Raw genomic sequence first — 24,008 nt, forward strand, 5'->3', positions numbered from 1 at the left:
ACTTGCTCATTATGCTTAAAACTAACCACTGAAGTCAATGGGATTGAAATCAGCTATTATGCTAACATTGTTTGATTAATATGGGAGATGCTTTCAAATTTCTGGTCTTGCTTTCCAGTATGCTCTCACATTTCTTGTTTTTGAATTTCCTGGGTGATTATGGCAGTGGGAATTTTGAATGACACAAACGTCATCCTTTTCAAAACTTCAGAAAACTTCATAAAAGATATTTTAAAAACTTATGTCTACCTTACCCAACAACTTTGTTGAGGCATTACCAACAATGCAGGCTAAATTTAGTAATAATAGAGTTCATCGGTCTAGTTAATCTGAACATACCACAATATTTTTCTCTTTAGCTTTAGCAATATTTAACACATTTTCATCAATGCAGAAATGCCAAGCAAACAAGATTACCTGTCAGCAAAACAGAAGCAACATGACCAGCCTTGTTTGCTGACTGTCTGCTACATCTGCTAGAAAAGAATTGGTTGGGCCATGTTTATACTCTGAGTGAGAAAAATAGCGTGTTCACAAGTTGCTTACTTTTCCAAACAAGTGAAGCTAAATGAGCAATAGAGATCAGCGATGGTGTATTCAGAATATGCTGTTATTTTGCATTTTCCTTTCTCTGTTCTAAAGTGATGTTACTCCAATAGCAGGTGCTATGAATGAGAAATTGTGGGAAGGTGAAGGAAGAAATGAATATTTAAAGCTTCAAACTGCTTACTGCTCTGCCAACACTGGAGTAACACATTATATGTTAGCTAATGAGTGCAACAATATACAGGCATGCTTCATTGTATGCAATATGTTATTTACCCCCACCTCCAAATATTATGGTGGACCAGCATGGATTTTGAAGCATTAACAAAATAGTGATGAGAGAATCACATGCTTCCGTCCTTGCCATTAAGGTACAATTACATTGGTGACACAGGCAACTTGCCTAGGTGTTCCAGTCTGCTAAGGTTTCAGAAATATTTGTCTTCTGGTGAAATCTAAATGACTGCAGTTTAAATACAGTAGAAGCACCTGACTTGAAGCAAATACTTGATATCTTTAATTCTAGCTAATGTCCGGGAATGATTTCAGGAAAATAAAGTCATTACATTCATTATTTACATATGAATTCATCTTCTTTTAAGATTGCAACCTTTTCTGTTAAAGTAGGCTTAGTCTTTATCTATGCAAATAGAAAGAATTATAGAACTTTAGATAGCTGATTTACATTTCTGTGATCCAGACAATGTGCAAATTGTCAAATGCATTTCTTCAATGTGTGGGCTTTTGGCTTTGCATGGACAGCATACGGAAGCTCTGTTTTATTCACTATGGAGAACACATTATGCTGGTTATTATATAGGAGTTAGTTCATTCTTGTATATTTAATTCCTTTTCCAAAGTCATTCATGTGGAAATTAGGGGTTCTAGATTGCTTGTTTACTTGTTTGTTTTTAGCTCCAAGAGGATATTTGTATATTGCTTTCAGTGTTGTGAGTTTACTACTATAGTATCTACACCAAAGTTAAATAAAAATCAAGAACTATTCACTTCTGTCTGTACTGAGACACATTTATGGGCAGGCAAAAAGGTAAAGAAATCCCTTTTTCCTTCTTTTGTTGATGAATGGCTGGGCATGCTGCAGAATGAAGGTTTGGCTTACTGATTTGCCAGTTTAATTTCAGACGAGCACCTGAAGGCCCAGATGGGGCAGTAAAGACAGCAGGTCTGGGAACTTAGGGCTCAACTTTGAAACAATTCCAACTACTGACAGGGGAGGGGGAAATAAATAAACCAGGAAAGGTTTTGGCAGATGCCAAGAGAGAAATAAGGGAATGCATTGGCATCTGGAAGGGTGGTATTCCTGACTATAGCCTCTAGTAAGTTTCTTTCAAGATTCTCCCAATATATTTTTCTGCTCATCTAACATTGTCTTTAAATTCATTATTATGATAGCAACTTGAAGTCAGAGATGATTTAGTTCAGTTTAAGTTATGTTAAGACATTTTTTTGGAATTACTGGAAAAATCAAACCATTCATTCCAGATGCTTTAGTTGATATATTAACAATTTGCTTTCTGCTATTTATTTTTGGGTACTTCTGAATTCTGTGGCACCATAAACAATACAGAGATACTGATATTGTTGCTACTGGTATACTAAACTCTTGGTATATTGTCCAGTGCAAGCTAGGGACAAAAGATCCTGATCTTGTCCCTGGAGTTTTGGAGCTTTGACCGACCTAAAGCTAGGTCTATCTGACTTGGTTTCCTGGGAATGTCTCTGCTGTCATTTTACCCAGGTTCCTGATACCTAAAGGGAGATTGGTTATCTCCTTGTTACGTTATGCTTGTGTGTTTCTATTTAAATCTGCCTACTAAAGTTAACAATAAAACTTAAAATCTCTTTACTCTCTGGTATGTTTATTGGCTCTGGAATCTTCTGGCATTGCCTGCTACTCAGCTATACAAAGGTCTCAATGAAGGCTCCAGCTCTTTCAGATGATCACCCACACAGTGTATAGTTGGACCCAGTTCTGAAAGCCTTTAGAAAAACAGTTAAGATCAGTGTTTTCTCCCTGGGACTTGTGTCAGAATGAATAAAGCTCCATTGGTACAACCATGTTTAGTTCTGATTGTCATCTAATTGTTCTATTCTGTTTTAGTGGCATACACTGTTGTTCTTTGCATTTTGTGCAATAATTGTGTACACTATTAGAATCACAATGTTTGAATTGGGAAGCCACATAAACTCTTGGGTATAGTGTTTTAATAGTAATGATTCCTGGCTAAGTGTGGTTCAGTGATTGGCATTCATCTCTACTTCCAACTTTTTTAAAATACTTGCACAGTGGTCTATTAATACATATGTATGTACATATGTGTGTTCAGTAACATCTTTTTATGGGTTTCAGATTAAAAAAAAAAGGAGCCATGTGTTCCACATTTTCTTCTCCTGCAAATGAGGCCTTTCTTTTTCGTATTTTTAAATCATTTTTGGTTGATGTTTTTGAGTTCAGTTCAAGTTCAGTGTTGTACCAGTGCTGTTATTTTTCTTTCCATAATTATGCAGATGTATTCTCCCACTTGGAAAGACCCAGTGAGAGGGAAGTCTGCCTAGTATTCTCTTTTGGGGCTTAGCTGTGAGAAACTAGGGAAGTTACAGACCATGAGAAAGATGGTTGTACAGCTCTGCCTCATAGATAATAACCATTTTACCCCATGGGAATGTTACAGATGCTCTTTTTTTGGATGAGGGAAGACAGTTTTACTTGATCAAAATGATAAAGAATGGTTTAATTCTTATAGTACAGTAATTTATAACTACTGCAAAGGAATCTCCATTATATTTATTTATATAAATAAATGTATTTATATCCTTTAAACATGCTGTAATGTTTCATAGATTTTAATAAATCTTATCTAATATTTTAGCTCACCTATTTGAGGATGGTTAATTTCAGAAAAATAAATTGGGTCATATCTAGTTAATACTTGTATAAGACACTGCCAGAAAGTTTCAGAACTGCATGTAAGGCTAGGAAGGAATGAAATAAGGAAATAAACAAAACTTTAAAAGAACACAGTACAAATCACTTTTTATTGTTGTCAAAGAAAACTATATAGATGCATCCATGAAATTACTTGAGGTCAGGTCTTTCTTTTTAAATATTTACAGCAGATGTCTGTACATTCATATTTTCTTACAAGAACATTATCTAATGAAGAACATACTTTAATTCTGGGGACTGAGTAGCTATTTCCTACACCTGCACATATACACACATTTCTCTGTATGCACAGCTGTATTTGCTGAATGATTAATATTTCCGTTTTATCATCTGAAAGCAAAATGCAAAACACACCCTACCATGTGTTTCCCAGAACTGAAATGCTGCAGAACATCAATTCCAGCCTCCGTAGTTGCATCAATGGAAGTGGGAAGGCTTTACACAAGCAAATTCTACTCTGACATTTAACTCAATAATTAGAAGCTGGAATCTTCTGCTGATGAACAGCTGAATCTATTCATCAACAATAAAATCTGAATTTAAACACATGTGAGTGCTGAGTTAGCCTTTTGACCAGTATTGCATATAGTAATGCTGGTCAAAGCAATACATTTTTTGAATTATTCCACTCTTGAAAGCTGAGACTCATTGTGCTTCTTGGTTTGTCCCTGGAGTGTAATATTTAAAGTGTTGGGCTAGGTTTTGGGAGACCCAAGTTAAACGTCAGCCATGGAAATTCACTTGATGATTTGGGACCAGTCACCCTCATTCAACCCAGTCTCTCTGCAAAGATAAAATGAACAGAATTCCTCTCTTGCTTTACAGATAATAAGGTGACCAACCGTCCTCCTTTTGTAAGTTCTGTTCTTTCTCAAAAAGTGCCCTCCTTCATTTCCTCCTTTTTGATATTTGAAGATTAATCTATAAATCTCTGTATTTGATTGATGCACAGCCGATCAGTTGTGTGTGATGTGATGTATTTGTATTTGTATTTGACATGATGATTCATCAAGGCTCGGTACAGTGTGGCAAGACGCAATTATGAAACACATGCGCTCCATAGAGGAGATTTGTTTTGCGAGGTTGTGCCGCATGCAAGAACATGTCGTGTGCAAGTGGCTTTGATTTTATTTCTTCAATTTATTTGTATCCTCTTTTTCATTGTAAAAAAGTTGGTCACCTTACAGATAATCCCCAGGTTACGAGCATTCCCTTAGCGAACGTTTGAAGTTACGTGATCAGTCCACCTTAGTGTTTACAAACAAGCCCGAAACTATGAATCTTGCAGTACCATGGCAGTGGTTTGCTCTTACGAACAACAGCAGAGGCTGTATACCCCTCCGATGTTCCATTTAGGCCTGCGCAGGCCTCGCCTGGCACTTTTCCAGCCAAAACTGAGCTCTATTTAGATCTGCACAAGTCTTACCTGGCACTTTGCTGGCCAAAACTGAGTTCTGTTCTGGAGGGCAGGCCCATTCTCTGAACCTCAATTTTGACCTGTAAAGTGCTGGCCGAGGTCTAAAAGGGCCAGCAAAGTGTTAGGCGAGGCCTGCACACATCAAAACAGAGCTATAGAGAGGTGTGCATGGCTGAGAGGTTGAAGATTGAGACAGCTTGCCAAATCTCTGCACGGTCACTTACTATGCATGGCAAGTTGGGTGGGGGGGAAGCAATTTTGGGAAGTGTTATGTCCCTGGAACTCTAGGAGTTCCCACTCAGGTCCGTTCACATTGCGGGGGCGGTTTTCCCCCTCGCTCATTGGTTGGTTCTCCCCAGCAGCCAGCTATAAAAGCAGGCTGCGGGGTCCAACCAGTTGCTGATCGCTGCGAGCCAGTTCCAGGCTTGGCTAGCACGGTCAGTCCTTTATTGCTATAATAAAGTATTTGTTGCACTCATGCTCTGGTTCAGCCTCTCATTACCCAAACTTAACACTGGCGACGAGGATGGGATGGCTACCAGAAGCACCATGCAACCGCTGAGTCACTAGCCGCCGATCCGCAGCCAGAGAGAGCGATCGGCCGGCGATAAGAGCAACGCTGATCCGCAGCCAGAGAGAGCGGTCAGCAAGCAACGAGAGCGAACGCTGATCCGCCGACAGAGAAAGCGGTCAGCAAGCAACGAGAAGCGAACGCTGATCCGCAGCCAGAGAAAGCGGTCAGCCAAAAACGAAAGTGAGAAGCGTCTGTAGCCGCTTGTTAGCCCAGCTACAGGAAAAGTGAAGCGCTGCGAGCCGCAGCCGCTCGTTGTTTTAGGCGCGAAATTCAAACGGCTGTCATTTGAATTTCAAACCTAAAAGGTACAGCGCGGTGCTGTAGTCAAGTCACTGACGCCTACACAGGCGCGAATTTCAAAACGCTGCCAACGGCTGACAGCCTAACCTCATGCTAGCCCAGAGAGAGAGAGAGGATTGTGAAAAAGCCTCTCCAGAGCTGAAATCACTTGCCTGCCACCGGCACTAGAAACCTTTTACTGCTGCCCCAGAGAGATTTTATCCACAGATTGCACTACCGATTTCATCACTATGAATTCCAATCCAGTCTTCCCAGCGTTCAAACCGGATGAGGAGAAGTGGGAATCATACAAGAACCGCTTTAACCATTACATCGACGCAATTGGGCTGGCTGATGCTGGGGAGCACCGGAAAAAATCATATTTCCTGATCTACTGTGGAGCCATCGTTTTTGACACTGCCACAGCTCTCGTGGCTCCACGTGAGTTAAAAAACGTTCCATGGTCTGAACTGTTAGAAATCCTTACTAACCACTATTCTCCCAGACCTTCACAGATTGCCAGGCGATTCACCTTCCGTATGAGGAAGCAATCAGACAAAGAGACCATCAACCAGTACATGGCCGCCCTCAGGACAGCAGCACTCCATTGTGGATTTGGAACCTACCTGGAGGACATGCTCCTCGATCAACTAGTCTGCGGGGTCAAGGATCTCCACCTCCAAAGGCGCCTACTCGCTAAGAAGGACCTCAACCTCGCACAAGCCATCGAGGAGGCCCTGGCAGCAGAACTGGCAGCACACTCAGCCACCGAAATCCATGGCCCAACTTCCAAGCTAACGACAGTTCCAGTCCACTCCGAGGAGGTGGTAGCAGAGGAAGCCCCTAGTGACGAAAACGACATCCACCGCCTCACCAACGCCAGGCATCCACAGGTAGGAGCCAAGCAAGAAAACATCGGTCCACCCAAGCACATCACCCTGTGCCTATCCTGTGGTGGATCTCATCAGAGGGCCGCCTGCAAATTCAAAGGAGCCATCTGCAACACCTGCCACAAAAGGGGGCACATCGCGAGAGTCTGCCAAGCCCCTCAAAACTCAGCACAAAGGCACCCCCCCTTCTCACACCTTGGACCTCAGAGGCAAGTATTGAACTGTCGCACTCACCACCATGCCAAGCACACTTGCCATACCATTAGTAAAATCTCTCTCTCCGTTTTGTTAGAAGGTAAACCGTGCCGCATGGAGGTTGACACAGGGTCAGCGCTCTCAATTATCTCGTGGAGCACCCTCAAGAGGCTACAGCCCAGCCTATCAACAAGCCGGCTCCAGAAGTGCCAGTTTAGCCTGAAGGACTACCAGGGGAAGGCCATTCCTGTAATCGGCAGAGGCAAGTTTCTTGTTAATTTTAAAACTTTCAAAGGCCACTTACCTCTAGTGGTAGTTAACGGCAATCTCCCCACACTCTTGGGGCTCGATTGGTTTCCCCATCTCGGCCTAGGGCTAAGGGGAGTCCATGCTGTCTCAACCTCTGACACTGACTCCTTATTCGCTGATTACTCAGATGTATTCAGCGATGAGCTGGGGTGTTATAACGGTACCCCTATCTCATTCTCAGTCGACCCCCAGGCAGTCCCAATCAGGCTAAAACCGTGTAGAGTCCCATTCGCTATTCGGCCAAAACTAGATGCAGAATTGGATAAACTATTAAAACAAGGGGTCATTGAGCCAACAGATTTCACCAAATGGGAGACGCCCATTGTCACACCCCTCAAAAAAGACGGTAGCCTGAGAATTTGCTCGGACTACAAGACCACAATTAATAAGTTTTTACAAGTGAGCACTTACCCAGTGCCCGTCATTCAGCATTTATTACACACTTTTGAACCTGGCAGCATTTTTGCCAAATTGGACATGTCTCAAGTGTATCAACAGTTCCCTGTTGACAGCCAAACAGCGGAACTCCAGACCATTGTCACCCACAGGGGTGCTTTCCGGTGCAAGCGTCTCCAATTTGGCGTAAGTGTTGCCCCAGGCATTTTTCAATCCCTCATGGAGCGGATTTTGCAGGGCCTCCCTGGTGTAGTACCCTACTTCGATGACATCTTAGTCTCGGCCAGGGACAGACCCCAACTCTTCCAGAGAGTTCGAGCAGTATTAGAGAGGTTCAGACAGCATGGCCTCAAATTAAAAAAAGAAAAATGTGCCATTGCCACTAGACAGGTGGACTTTCTAGGTTATAAAATTGACGCCTCAGGCATTCACCCCCTGGAGTCCAAGGTTAAGGCAATTCACGAGGCACCCACTCCAACCTCCAAAACTGAACTGCAGGCCTTCTTGGGGCTATTGAACTTTTACGCGTCCTTCCTGCCCCATAAAGCATCAGTGGCAGAACCCCTACACAGACTGTTGGATAAAAAATCGCCTTGGCACTGGGGTCACAAAGAAGACTCCGCTTTTCGCGCCGTCAAATCACTACTCACGTCAGAGGCGGTTCTTATTCAGTTCGACCCCAACCTTCCATTAGTGCTAGCAGCAGACGCATCCCCTTTTGGAATTGGGGAAGTATTAAGCCACAGGCTCCCCAATGGCTCCGAGGCCCCCATCGCTTTTTTCTCCAGGACGCTCTCTGCAACAGAGCGAAATTATAGCCAGATCGATAAGGAAGCTCTAGCAGCTGTTGCAGCAGTGAAGAAATTTCACGAATTTCTTTTTGGCCACTTTTTCGAGTTGGTCACGGATCACAAGCCTCTCCTGGGTCTGCTAGCTGGGGACAAACAGACCCCTCAAGTCCTTTCTCCTAGAATGACGAGATGGACCCTTTTCCTAGCGGCATACTCGTATAGACTCATACACCGCCCAGGTAAAACATTGTCCCACGCTGACGCTCTCAGCCGCTGCCCCTTGCCGGCTCCAGCTGAAGACCCTGCTCCAGTCCACGCTATTTTTGAGGTCACCCAATTGGACCTCCCCATCACTGCCCTTGACATTGCTGCTAAAACCAAGGCAGACAAAACAATCACCCAGGTACTGGACTGGGTGAGGAGGGGGTGGCCGGGCGGTGATGTTGAAAACAAATTTACACCCTTCAAGACCCGCCTGCAGGAATTATCCAGTTTGCAGGGCTGTCTGCTGTGGGGCACTCGAGTGGTCATCCCGACCTCACTGCGTCCGAGTTCTGGAGGCGTTGCACGAGGGGCACCCTGGCATCGTCAGAATGAAGGCGTTAGCATGCAGCTACGTATGGTGGCCGGGCCTCGATGAGGACATCATCAGATGGGTAGCTCCTGCAACCCCTGCCAGGAATCCCGTCCAGCTCCTCCTATTGCCACCCCTACTAAGTGGGAAAGCTCCAGCGCTCCGTGGTCCAGAATTCACATCGACCTAGCCGGCCCATTGCATGGGAAAATGTTCCTAGTGGTCGTGGACTCCTACTCTAAATGGATTGACGTAGCACAGCTATCCATGACCACCACACTAGCAATTACTAAGGTATTAACTCGCCTGTTTGTAACACACGGGCTGCCTGACTCCATTGTCTCCGACAATGGCCCACAGTTCGCATCAGCCGAGTTCAGCCGTTTCGCTGCCAACCTGGGCATCCGCCACATTTTCACGGCCCCATTTCATCCTGCCAGTAACGGATTGGCTGAAAGAGCCGTCAGGACCACAAAAGAAGCCCTAGCTAGGTTCAGCAAGGATGACTGGCACCACAAACTCTCGCGTTTCCTGATGAGCCAGCACTCAACTCCATGTTCAGTCACCAATAAGTCCCCGGCTGAGCTCCTGATGGGCAGGCGCCTGAGGACTGTATTGGACAGACTTCACCCACATTACTGCCCTGACTCTCCCCTCGCTTCCACATCGGGGGTTAGACATTTTATCTTACAGGAACCCGTATTCGCGAGGAACTTCACTGGAGACCCTCTGTGGATCCCGGGCGAGATCGTGGCCGTCACCGGACCCAGGTCATATCGAGTCAGACTGGAGGATGGCCGAATATGGAGAAGGCACCTGGACCAACTGCGAAGACGTCACAGCACCCTCGTCAGCAGTGACCCAGAATTACAAACCAGAGCGAGGCCTCAGCATCAACCCCACATCAGCATCAATCCCAGTGACCTGCTTACACCAGCAACCGTTCCAGGGAATCCGAGCACGGACAGCGGCGTCCAGATGGCTGACCAGTCCGAACCAGTCAACGGAAGCACGCCCCCAGTGACCAGCCCTGCGAGTCCCGGGCCAACCCGAACCGAGGGGCGCGTTAGTGACACTCTACCGATTCTGCCTTCCCCTACAGACTCTGAACTGACAGACAATCCACCAGAGCTGCGCCCGTTCCGGGCGCCAGCATAAACCTCCTGCCTACCTCAAGGACTATGCGTGTTCGCATCTGGGGGAAGGGTGTTATGTCCCTGGAACTCTAGGAGTTCCCACTCAGGTCCGTTCACATTGCGCGGGCGGTTTTCCCCCTCGCTCATTGGTTGGTTCTCCCCAGCAGCCAGCTATAAAAGCAGGCTGCGGGGTCCAACCAGTTGCTGATCGCTGCGAGCCAGTTCCAGGCTTGGCTAGCACGGTCAGTCCTTTATTGCTATAATAAAGTATTTGTTGCACTCATGCTCTGGTTCAGCCTCTCATTACCCAAACTTAACAGGAAGCGTGAAGTATTTCAGTGGGTCGGGGAGGACTTGGGTGTCTTATGAAGGTGGGCTGTTCCATCACTAGCCCCCCCATGGCCTTCCTCTCTCTGAAATACCTCATGTGCACTTACTGAACCCTGCATTCGATTAGCGAATGCGTGGGCAAAAGGGAGTCATCCCATTCAAGGGACAAGATTCACTCCCACAAATCTTCAGGTTAAAAATGGAATGAGCAGGCTCCATTACATTCATAACTTGAGGACTACCTATATTTGGAAGAAATGCAGGATATAATTTGAAGGAATGAAGGCAAAAAAAAAGAAAAGAACAGCCATAATTGCTGTATGATTTGAAGATAAAGAATTGCTTTCATCATGGACATTAATGGCAAATGAAATTCTTTTCCATTTGTTGGAAACTTTAAGCACTGGTTCATGATTTAAGTTCTAATTCATTTTGAGGTTTGGGGTTTTTTAAACATTGTAATTTCTTGCCTTTCGACATATTTCCAGGGACTGCTCTGCATTCAGGTATGGAACATCTGGATAACATTGGTTTGCTTACTTCAGTGGTTTAGGCTGTTGGATTAAGACTGTTGAGAACAAGAACCAATTCCTCCATGAATTTCACTGGTGATTGTGGAAAGATCACTTTTTATTTTAGCCTAATTTATTTCTTAATGTTATTGTGCAAATAAATTAGAAAAAGTGTAGGAGTTTGGAAGAAAAATAGAATGTAATATTATAGATAAGAAAATAGTGTAATTTATCCTAGTGCATTTATATATATAGAATAGAATACTTTATTGGCCAAATGTGATTAGACACACAAGGAATTTGTTTTGGTGTAAATATTCTCAGTATTCATAAAGAAAAGGTACATTCGTTAAGAATCAAGAATCATAACGTACAACACTTAATGATAGTTATAGGGTACAATCAACAATCAAATCATACTAGGAAACAGTCAATATAAATCGTAAGGATACAAGCGACAAAGTTACAGTCCCACAATCACAAGTGGGAGGGGATGGGTGATAAGGAGTGATGAGAAGATTAACAGTAATAGTAGTGCAGACTTTGTAATAGTTGAACAGTGTTGAGCAGAGTGTTATTTGTTTAGCAGAGTGATGGCTTTCAGGAAAAAAACTGTTCTTGTGTCTAGTTGTTCTGGTGTGCAGTGCTCTATAGCGTCGTTTTGAGGGAAGGAGTTGAAACAGTTTATGTCCGGGATGTGAGGGTTCTGTAAATATTTTCACAGCCCTCTTTTTGACTCATGCAATATACAGGTCCTCCATTGAAGGCAGGTGGGTAGTAATTGTTTTTTCTGCAGTCCTAAATATCCTCTGAAGTCTGTGTCTGTCCTGTTGGGTTGCAAAACCAAACCAGACAGTTATAGAGGTGTAGATGATAGATTCAGTAATTCCTCTGTAGAACTGTATCAGCAGCTCCTTGTTTGAGCTTTCTGAGTAGTTTCATAGAAATAGTCATCAACATGCTTAGAATTCAAGAATATAATACAAAAAGAACTGAAAAAATTATAGCCTAGCTGGCATTTGATGAAGAAATAAAAATACACAGAGAAAAGGGAAATGGAAACATAATGAGCACAGAGGTAGCATTGCACTCAATACACAAGAAACTCTGCTATCAGGTTATGTTACAGTAATGAATAGTATCTAGGCTGAAATCAAAGCTTAAGGGAAGAGATAGTTTTAGGAGAAGTGTTTGAGTTAGGCATTATAAGTGTTGCTGCTGGTAGAAAGAAAGAAAGAAATGGCTACTAGACGTGAGCTACAAAACTATGAATGATCACTACCTATTTAGTGTTCAACTGGAAGTTTGCAGTCAAGATCTGCTAGTCCAAGGAAATAAGGCAGCGTCTTGTCAATTGGCTGGAGATCTATGAATAATCACAGTTGGTAGAATTATGCAGAAATGCCTCATTTTCCAGAGTTCAAATCCCACTAAGTAATTTTAGGGGATTTAACATGCTTAGGAAAAGATTTTATTAAACAGTTTTTGCAATAGTAATGCTTTCAAGAAATAACAGTACAATAAAAACAGCACAGATGGTTGATTTAAATTGTAATAGATATTAACATCCAATTTTCTCAAGCTTCTTTCCCAATATTGATAATGTGTTATCTTTGCCAAGCCTCTCTTCTTGATAATATACTATCTTGGCCAAGCTAAGCCCCTGATAAAATATTATTTTTTCACTCGGTACTGATAATTTTTTCTCTCTTTTTTGCTGCACTTTTAGCACTGCCTTCATTTTAAAAAAGAAGAGATAGAGAATGAGCAAATCATGTTGTTAGTGGAGATGTACTTTTGCCTACTTTATAAAAAGTAGGTTGCAAAACAAAAAATATATAGGAACAAAAGGAAAAAAGGTCCAACATGAAAAGGACTTTTGGGGTTTGGTCATTCAGGTTTAGAACAATCTCACTTTAACACAACACATGTAGTGGTTTGCAGAAAATGGCACATCTTAAAAAAATTAAAATATTAATTAATTAAGTAATATTTTTAGATGCTTATTTCTCTCTTGCCATGTCAATTAACTTGATGGCACCAATTTAATGTTCAATAGACAATCATTCTAAAAAGTTATTCATTATAATTATTTACATTCTATATATATTTCACAGGAATTGTATATCTTATTGGAAATTTATATCCTGTGTATGCATACTGCAAAATTATTATGTCAATATAGTTCATCTTTTCCTCAATCTAACTTTTTTGATTCTGTATGGTAACTAGATTAAACTATGATATTAACTTGTAAGATTGTTAACCATGTTTTTTGAATCAATAAAAAGGGTTGAATTTATGCTAATCCATCAACAAACCACAAGAGCTGATATGATAAGCCAAAAACAACTTTGAAGCTTAGTGCTATATCAGTTCTGACCAATAGCGTTTTCATATAGTATAATATGGCTGTCCTTTTGTGTGTATATGTAATGATGAAATCTAGTTGGTGTTTTCCCTCTGATTGTATGTCATAGTGCAAAGCAAGTTGTTAGTGCAAAGCAAGTTATCCATATGCTTTCAGTCCTCTATTCCTGTCTAGCCCCTACCATGAAAAATTGGGTGGGAAATACTCTCAGGAGAAAATCTGAGAATATAGGACTTCCAGAGAGAAAGAGGCAGTGATATTTTCTCTGATGAGCCCAGATAAAATTTTCCAGAATAGGATAGTATGAAATCAATGACAGAATATACAGTGTACATCAAAAGTTGGACTTGAAGATTAAGAATATTACAAACAATGTAAGTTTGGATATTCAGAAAGCAAGGCAATGATATTTATTTTTAAAAATGTTTATATAAACGATTTACATAGATTTATGCTGTGGCTCACAAATGTATGTTACAAATATGTAACATATCTATTACATATATTCACATCATTTTATTCTGTACGAGTCCTCATATTTCAGACTTTCACATCTCTAGTAAAAAATAAACTTCACTAAATACAGTAAATATGTACACCTTAGAAAACTACCAAAGGACTGTATTACGACTGAAGTTATGCACTGATAACTATAATGATATTTATATTATATAAAAGGTAATAACAGTGGGATTATTTGGGTCTTGCACAACAGGCTGGATTGGAAGGAGATTGATAATGGGAGGCTTATTTTATTTTGGTTTTGCATTGGTCATAACATGATTTTAATATTTTTAGATATTTCTAGATTTATTATTTTGATATTTTGCACAAGCTTGATAATGTTCTATAGAAAGACAGCTTAGATATACGGAAATAATGACACCTTATTATAATTGTGAGAACAGCTTAGGCTCTTTTTTATTTAGTATGCTTATGATTTATAAGAGGGATAATCATAATCAATATTCTGGCCCCTTCAATCATCAAATCTATCCTGGCTACCGTTTTGACAAGGCAGTCTTTATAATGCAGTGATATTGTGTGTGTGTGTGTGTGTGTGTGTGTGTGCAAATGATTTCATCACATATTGATCCACACATACGGTAGTGTTATTTAATTATAGGTGTGGAGCAATACTGTGTGTGTAAAGCAGCTTGAGCTTGGAGAATGGCCAGAGCTAAAAGAGCTTACACCCAAGGTGCTGTTTCGTTAACAAGCCTTTCTTAAAATGTCTTTGGCTTCAGTACATTCCATGTTTCTTCATTTCTGTTTTTCAAATTATAACATTTCTTAATTACTTTGTTGAAGCGGGGCTGGATTTTGTAACAACCAAAATAGACTTTGGGTGGTTAATATGATATGTGCTGAATGAACACACTGTTCTTAATCCCAATTATAGAGGCAGTAAAGTGCTGTCATACCATCTGACATTTCTCTGTTACAGTTATGCTTTAGAATAGATAGAGACAAGAAGACTAGGACCTCCACATATGGGAGCTGCACAATCCACATAACCCTCTCAAGGTCACATTGTCCCCATTGCTTCCTTTCTTTAATTTGTTTTCTTTCTTTCAGTGGTTTACTTATATTAGAATTAAAGGATGCCTTGTTTGTAGTGGAGGCATCTGGAGAAAATAGTTTGGCTTCATTTAGCAGCTCTATAGGCAGCTATCAACATTCCTCATCAGGCAGCATTTTGCGGTTCCAGCTGATGCTACGTCAGAGTGGTTTATAAATTTAGTGTAGGACACTGGGTGTGAACATTTTTGTTAGATATGGAAAGGAAATGCTTAGCATGTCTCATGATTGCTGAGGGAGGATACAGACATTATTAATAGCAGAAATCCTTCCATCTTAGCAATTGGTTAGCAATTGGTTCAAGCTGGGCTCTGATTGCCAATAAAAGGTGCATTCCAGAAAATGAAATTTTGACCTGCTTTAAAGTATGTTTTGTTGAACTTTCATTAGTCAATAATCATATTTCTATTATTGATGGATTAAATTGGAGGAATTTCTTAAGCCATTCAGAGATAAATTAAACTGTCCCTTGACCAGACCCTCACTTTAACACATTCAGTGAAGGAAAGCCACTACTCCTGTATATAAACTCTGAGGAAGGGGTGGCATGGCCTTTTTTATACATGGGGATCCTGTTCCTGCTTCACAACCATGGAACATGAAACCATGCAGAATAAAATCTTTTAAAGAACAAAAAAACCCACCTTTATTCATTTATATGCCTCTAGGTGGCGTGCAATAAAATGCAATTACAAAAGCACTCTATAAGTACAACTTTAATATTATTATTATAAAAGCCCAAAAATGCTAGGGAGACCATTAGATGCTACATGCAATGCAGCCACCTCATTAAATCTCAATTTCTGTGAAATGCTCAAGCCTGTTGACATAACTAGGTTTTAACAGACTTCTAGAAGAAAATCAAGGATTGAAAAACTGTCTGCCATTTAGTATTACAAATAGGTAGAAACATTTACTGAATTTCTTGGGATCTGGTCTCTGTTTAGCAATCATTGAAAAGAGATCTTGGATAATGAAAGCTACTCCCTCTTCCGCCCTCTTTTGCATACTTAATTGGTGTATTTGTCTTCAGATTTTGAAGACAGTGTAAAAGAGAAACCTCATTTTCTTTATTTTTTCAGATTCTTTTGTGGCTTGTTCCCTTCCATCTGATTACATGAAATATATGTGACCACAGATAATTAAGATTTATTTTAAATATACTTTTGTTACTTGGATTGTCATCTTGTAATTATTTTGTACCTATTTTTGTAGTTGTTGCAATTCATTTGTTGCATTTTGTTGTTTTTATATTTGTCTTACTAATTTGCATCAGCAATCCGAAGTTTGTTGAAGTTACCAAAACTGAATGAATGTAGGAATAAATGAAATAAATCCAGAATATTAACTATTTACTTTGTGACTATAGCCTGATATCCTACCAAGGAAATACTTCCTTGTGATTGGATTTATTTATTTATATATTTTTGTCAATTGCTTACAAGATAATAGGTATAAGTAAAAAAACATAGTTATGAATACATGGATACATATAAGAAAAATTAAAAAAAATAAAAGAAACAATAGGACAGGGATGGTAGGCATGTTGGTACGCTTATGCACACTTCCTACAGACCTCTTAGGAAAGGGGTGAGGTCAATAGTAGGCGTTTGGGGAAGAAACCACAGAATCAGGTAGAGTATTCCAGAGATTGATCACTCTGTTGCTGAAGTTGTATTTCTTGCAATCAGGTTTGGTGTGGTTTACCTTGAGTTTGTATCTATTGTGTGCTCTTGTATTGTTGTGGTTGAAGCTGAAGTATTCATTGACAGGTAGGACATTGCAATGTATGATTTTATATACTATACTTAGATCGGACCAAAGGCAGCGTAGTTCTAGGTTGTCTAGGTCTAAAATTTCAAGTCTGGTGGCAAAAGGTATTCTGCAATGAGTAGAGGAGTGGAGAACTCTTCTTGTGAAATATTTCTGGACTTTCTCAATTGTGTTAATATCAGATACGTAATGTGGGTTCCAGACTGATGAGCTGTATTCGAGTATTGGTCTAGCAATGTGCCATAGTTAGAAAGTTTACCCGCATGCTAGCTGTGACAACTTGTCCCAAGCATCCTTTAGTTCTGCTAATTAAGAATTTTACCCAGAAAGGTTTTATCCTTCCTGCACTGCTCAGCCACATTAAGAATTTGAGGTTTATATATATTGTCACAAAGCAGCAAATACTTTGACCCAGTATAATAAAGCTATATGGAATTTGCATACTCTAAGAGACTGAGATTAATTTTGTTTGCACAGAAAGAGGATCAGTTCCACTGCAGGAAATAGTGATGGGTTTTTTTTTTTCATTTATTCCGGGATAAATATGTTATTCAGACATTATGAAGCAACTTTAGAAATCGTAAGAGAGACAGAAAAAAAAAGTGCACAGAGAGATGTTAAAAAATAAAGGCAAAGGAACAAAAAATTAATGTATGAGAGTATAGATTTTCAAAGAAAAGGGTTCTGCCTATGACCTGCAGGTTGCATATTTCTACCTCTGCCATAAATCAAGCCAAAGATAATATGGAATGCCTGCTGTTTCTCTGTAGTGAGCAACTTTGGAGCAAAGCATAAAGTTTAAAAGAAAAATCATACACTGATAGCACCGCTCTTTTCCCCTTCACTGAATGTGTATGTATATAAAACTTCTATAGAAAATAATATATGAAGTTCACCACTTACAATAATAAAAATCACATTATTAGTTGCTCACACAACTAGATGTTTAGACTGGATTTGGCATTTTCATCCATATATTGAATCGTTCCCAAGGACCTACGATAAGCATATGTTGTTTGATGGTGTTAAAGTTATCTTCAGAGGATGCAAATTGTTTCAAGTAAAGCTGCCTTTTGCAATGGTGATTTTGTCAGTGCTGAAGATGTTCAAATGGTGCTCCATATGTTTTAAGAGTAATACATCTATAATTGTTGGTACTATCTTTGCTGTCTTTTGCTTTCTACTTGATTTGCAACTCTTTGTATTGGATATATTGGATACAAAGGGATGGTACAAGATAAAAGAGGCTGCAAATGAGGAGGAATGCACATGATTCCTACAAAATAATAATAATGCAGCAGTATCTGTATAAGTGGAAAAGATTAAAGAACATAGTCAAAGAAATCAGAAAGTTTAGAATAAAATAAACAGGAAAAAGACACATAATGGTTTGAAAGTGAGCGCAATGGAATCCTCCAGTCTGGTGAATGGAATAAAAAGTAAAGTAATAAAACATTCAGGATGTGACTTTTGGAGGGAGTATTTTAGAGATGCGTGTGTGAAGGATATGAATATATTAAGAGTGGAGCTAAAATGGTATAGGAATGTAATGTATTTGAAGTAACTGGAGAAATAGACATATATCAATATGGTTTGTTTATGAAGTATATCTGTGCAATTTGCTTAATGTGTGCGAATATTACTGCCTAATTGGAAGAATGCAATTATTGATCTATTCAAATGGAAAGTAGAAAAACATACAGCAGAATTAGTTTGTTCAGTTTGCTAGGAAAAGTTATTCATAGAATTCTGATTCCTACATCCCCCTCCCACAAAAAAATTAGGTGCAAAAATTAAATTCCCCACTTCTGCTGTCCAATCTCCATCCATTTAAAAACCATATTCAGATTCAGATTCAGATTCAGATTCAGATTCACATACATACATACATACATACATACATACATACATACATGGTATTCAGCTTTGTTCCGGTATTTTCCCATGTCATTGTAGTTGTGCTTTTAAAGTTGTAGCAACGTTTCGGCAGAATCTCATCTGCCATCCTCAGGCTTCTGTATAGTGTTCGTCTGTGAGTCAGACTTTCACAGCTGTTTCAGTTTTAAATTTGGGGCTAGCTTACTGCTGTGCTAGCCCCAAATTTAAAACTACTGCTAGCCCCTACTGCTAGCTCCAAATATAAAATCTTGATGCTTTTGCAGAGTTTTGACAGTTTAATTCCATTTGGGACAATTTCTGTTTTGTTTTTGTTTTTCTCACTACAGATGGAAAGCCAGTGTCATTGTCTCCAATTGAATCCCAGCCCCACAGCCCTCATTACACAGCCACAAGTCAACGTGAAAGAGAAAGTTTGGAAGTTCGCATGCGAGAAGTGGAAGAGGAAAACCGTGCACTACGCAAACAGCTCAGTCTGGTCCAGAGCCGGGGCATGTCTCACCGACGAGGCAATCACTCAAAAACTTACTCAATGGAGGAAGGGACTGGGGACAGTGAGAGCCTCCGGGCTGGCATTGTGGCAGGGAACAGCTCTGAATGTGGACAACAGCCAGCAGTGGAGAAGTGCGAGGTAGGCAGATTATTTCCTAGCTAAGCAATGTTTCTAAAAGCAAATCAGCTTGATACAATTGGAATAGACTGTGCTAGCTTTTGAATCTTGACTGTGACTGCAGCAAAGAAAAAAATAAGTCCGTGATAGAGACAGAATTATCTGCTCACTTTGTTTGTCACCTGCTACAAATAGGGAAAGAGAAGATGTATTTAACTGAAACCACACAGCTCTAGTTTAAGGCAGATTTAGTAGAGTCAATATGGCTATTGACTTCATCAGAGTGGCAAAAATGTTTTTTCTTTCTTTTTAAAAAATTTAGCTCACTTTTTCTTATGAACAACTCAAGGAGACAAATATACCAGTACTCCTTCCTCCTTGTTTTTTCTCCACAATAACAGCCACTTGAGGTGAGTTGGGCTGAGAGAGACTACCCTTTCAAGCAGACAAGAAACCAATACTAAAAGTACTAATCTTTATTATAAGGTTACAGTAATAGAGTCTTGCAATTCTGAAAGCACAGTTCCCTCTCTTCTTGCCATTATTTTCCAGGGAACTAGGGAGGCTCCCTTCTGAGAATATTTCCATGACCCATTTTTATTTCCCATTTCTTCTATGGGCTATTAGATGTCTCTTATCTGACAGTTGTCCTCGTGGCTCTTCCTCTCCTTATCTCTCAGGGATATTACAGTTGTGTTATTAAGATACATGCTGTAAGGTATTTGCATGTCACATATAGATATACTTTGACCTTGATCTGAGGACGCTTTTGTCAAGTTTGAATACATATTTGGTAAAAGTATCTCTTCTTTAAGGGAAAAAAAAGTTTTACTAATAAGAGATGAAATCTGTTTACCAATTTAGTGTTACAGAAATATAAGCTGGACAGAATCTATAATTAACATAACAAAACACATGTGACAGTCTGTAAATAGAGTTACATAATAAATATGGTATTAAAGAGAATCTTGAGGTATGGGGAGTACATTTTAATTGGTATTGAAAAATATTAAAATATAACAGGAGTAGAGGAATAGGACACCTAAAATCTTAGGCTAAATACATTAAATACATTAAATAAAAACCATTAAAATCTATGAAAAGTTATGGTATGCCTATAAAACTCCTGATAATTCTATTGTTCTAAATCTTAGAAGACATAAACATTATAAAATAAATCCACCATGTTCTGCTGTGTGCTGGAAGAGCTTTGCACCATCATTGTTCTTTACTCTGTCTGTAACCTACAATGAAAATTTCAAAAATGGGGGCAGAAATTAATAAAAAGTAGATTTTAGATTGTTATGTATAATCTGAATCATATGGAAGTGATTGTAATATAGTTAATGCTTGTTTCTTCTTAGTGTTTATCCCACACAATTGCACAATCTACTTTTGTTCCTGTAGTTCTTATTGTGAAGCTATCAACGCATGATACAAGACAGACATCTTTCTAAAGTGGAATTGTTCCAACCTAGCCCTCTTTATTATAGCAACAATAAAATATAATCAAGTATACTCTTTTTTACCTTCTCTATATATCTCATTTCATATTTATACTGTAACTTGGATATATTCAGTAGGCTTGTATATGCAGTAAGATCACACTTAATAGAGTAAGCAAAGGATAACTAAATAAACAGAAGTATAAATAAACTTTGGAAATAGCTCTAAGCCTGGGATGTCAAACTCAAGATCCACCGGACGGATCTAGCCTGTGGTGTGCTTAGATCTGGCCCGTGGCCTGCCCTGGAAACAGCGAATAACTGGCTTATGGTACTGCCTCCCCAAGTTCCATTTTCACTGTCAGAGGGCTGCAGGAGGCCGTCGTGGCCAAAAATGGAGCCTCGGTGAGTGATATCAAGTTAGCCACGCCTCTGTCTGTGCCCCCCCCCAGCCCCCACAAGGTCAAACACAACCTGAATGCAGCCCTCAATGAAATCAAGTTTGGCACCCCCACTCTAAGCAGTCACTGGGAAACTTCTAGTGTAGTTTTGTAATGGGAATTGTAGAAGTTAAATATCTTTCCCTGATTCTCACTCCCAAAGAATAAGGAAACAATTCTAAACACTGAACTCTGCAACAGAAACAAATTATCTTAAAAGTTTCAGATTTGTATCCTCCAGCTCCTTGTGTTTATGTGTTTTAGCTTAAAATAAAACATGTTCCACTCTCTTTGCTGTAATACTGAATGATGCAGCTCTGTGTACACTTCTCTGAGAGTTAGTCTCACTGAACATAGCAGCACTTATTTCCAGTAGGATTATACTACTAGAGATTGCTGAATCACACTTGTCAAGAGAATGGTTTTAAAAACTAAATTTTCATTATTTATCCTTCTGAATTAAAATAAATAAATAAAATCATCTTTATTTATAGCAATTCAAGTCTTCCTGCATTGGTGAAGGTGGATCCTTTACAGAACTGGCATGAAAGAGATGAAAGAGATAGGTTGGGCATAAGTGTAGAATAGCTAAGTCTGTCATAGGCCTTCAGAAGCTCAGGAATTCAGCAAATCAGCAGGTCAGGGATTTCTGCCTTTTTCTGGATGTTAGGCGAAGGACTGTATGTTGTAACAAACTTAGCATTACACTATAATTTTGGGGTTTCTAATTTCAAGGCAGTAGGAACTAATTTATCATTTCACCACAGTGGCCCTTATTCTCAATATTTCTTGGAGGTTCAGGAGCCGTATGCAGTTTCAGGGCACCAGGGGTAACCCTGGTTGGGGGAAAACTTTAAGGAGCATATCACACTTAGATGGCCCCATGACTTCCAGTTTTTGACAAAACCACCTCATAAAGAACTATGAATTTGCTTAACATCCATGGATTCACTTAACAACCATGGTGCTTCACTCAACAGCTGCCAGAGAAAAGATTGTAAAATCAGGTTAGTAATGTGACCCGTTTTACAACAGCCATGACTTAACGATTATAGTGGACAAGCTCCCTTATGATTGTAAGGTGAGGACTGACTACCTGTAATTAAAGTTATTCTCATTTTATGAGGGACCTTCTTGCAGAACATCTTTAAAATAACCTAGAGATTGTTGTTGTTTTCCTCTGTGTTGACTTAGAACACACATTGTTTTGTCTGCACTTTTTTGTGGATTTAACTTTTAGGGTTTTTTTTCTTAAAAGTAAAAAAGTCTATTAGCAAACTCCCATGTTTTCTTTTGTTTGAGATAAAATGTAATGGATTGAATTACTATTGTTATTATTTATCAAACTTAAATGTCACCTGATTAGGTGGCTCAGGACCCAAATATTCTTGGAAGTATGACCAGTTTTGGACAAGGGAACGACTGTTAAAAAGTTGTATAGATAAAATGGCCTTTGAGGTTATAATATATTTTACCAATTAATTGCTCACCGTAGAGTAGTGTTATGCTGTAGGCAATAGTTCTGTGAAAAAGGAGACTTCCTGATGCTCGCCACCCACTCCTTTGTTAACTATTCTCAGTACTGAAATGGTTCTCACTTTTTCCTTTCATAAGGTTCTCAGTAATTCAGTAGCCTGATTGCGAACTTAACAGAAACCTCCCTATCATCAGAATTGCCTTCAGGGCTTTCATCACTTATCCTATTACTAAAAATGCCAGTTATGTGTTTATATGAGAGGCTTATGTTCATTCCCTGTCAAGGATCCATTTTCCATAATCAGCAATTATTTGAGCTGAATTGTTACTATATATTGCAGCTCAAGTGACAGCTGTGTAGAGTAGATATTATTGAAATAATTCACACTGTTACTTTTAAAAAATACTTCTTCTGTCCATCTTATTACCTTACATAATAATTCGGTTAAAAAAAAACAAGAAAAGCTACAGGTTTTCCTGTACCGCAGTTCATTTAGTGACTGTTCAAAGTTAAAATATCACTGACAAAAATGACCTATGACTGTTTTTTACATTTACAATTGTTGCAGATCCCCATGGTCACAGGATCAAAGTTCAGATCCTTGTCAATTAACTCATATTTATGATGGTTGCAGTGTACCGGGATGGTGTGAGCACCTTTTGCGACCTTCTGAAAAGCAAAGTCAACGGGGAAGTCAGATTCACTTAATAACCCTGCTACTAATTTAACAGCTGCAGTGATTCACTTAACAATGGTGGCAGGAAAGGTCATAAAATGGAGCAAAATTCACTTAACAACTTCCTCACTTAGCAACATAGTTCGGGCTCAATTCTGGTCATAAATTGGGGACTTATATTTGACCAAATTTGATAATTTTCAATGCAACATTTCAATGATTATATTTTCCTCATTCATATATCTGCCTTAACAATCACCTTTACGGATGAATTACTTGTGAAATTATCTAACAAGTCAACTTGTTAAAGGTATTTAAAAGATTAAATTAAAAAAAAAATCAGTGGCCAATTCAAGTAGGGAGGCAGGATTTTAAATAATAAAAAAAAATGCTGAAGGAGTTTTATGAGACTGCAGAGACTGAATTAGTTCTTTGCACACTGACTGTCTTTATAGAAGAAGTTGGAAAGATGTTCATATGAGACATATTTATTTTCAGGTAGGGAAACGGAAGCGTTACATCAAAGATAAAGAATAAATATTTTAGAAATTCACTGCTGGGAATGTACAAAGATAGAAGATATTGTCTTTGGGGCTTCCTATCAGGATTCCCTCTTCTAAACAAGAGGGATGTTAATATCTTTTTGTCAATGAATGAAGACATTTATTCGTACTTACTTAATTATTAAATTACTTGATATTCTCAAAGCCACACACTGGGATCTGACTCAGTGGTATCTGCTCTTTTAGTGATCCAGTATAAAGTAATTAAAGTAATTAGAAAGACATACTTTCATTCATTGGTAAAATTATTTTCTTCCAT

At 39.4% G+C, this 24,008-nt stretch overlaps 1 protein-coding gene across 1 annotated transcript in view; it reads left to right on the forward strand.

Moving 5' to 3' along the window:
• The window catches only part of LARGE1 (LARGE xylosyl- and glucuronyltransferase 1), a 347,751-nt gene that overhangs the window by 129,157 nt on the left and 194,586 nt on the right, over positions 1-24,008 (forward strand). The window contains exon 3 of the mRNA XM_026695460.2: positions 18,868-19,169. Coding sequence (XP_026551245.1) covers positions 18,868-19,169 — 302 coding nt within the window. The remainder of the gene's footprint in view (positions 1-18,867; positions 19,170-24,008) is intronic.

This window comes from Pseudonaja textilis, chromosome 5 (genome assembly GCF_049901715.1).
Source record: "Pseudonaja textilis isolate UNSWEBS1 chromosome 5, rPseTex1.2, whole genome shotgun sequence".
NCBI classification, from domain to species: Eukaryota; Metazoa; Chordata; class Lepidosauria; order Squamata; family Elapidae; genus Pseudonaja; species Pseudonaja textilis.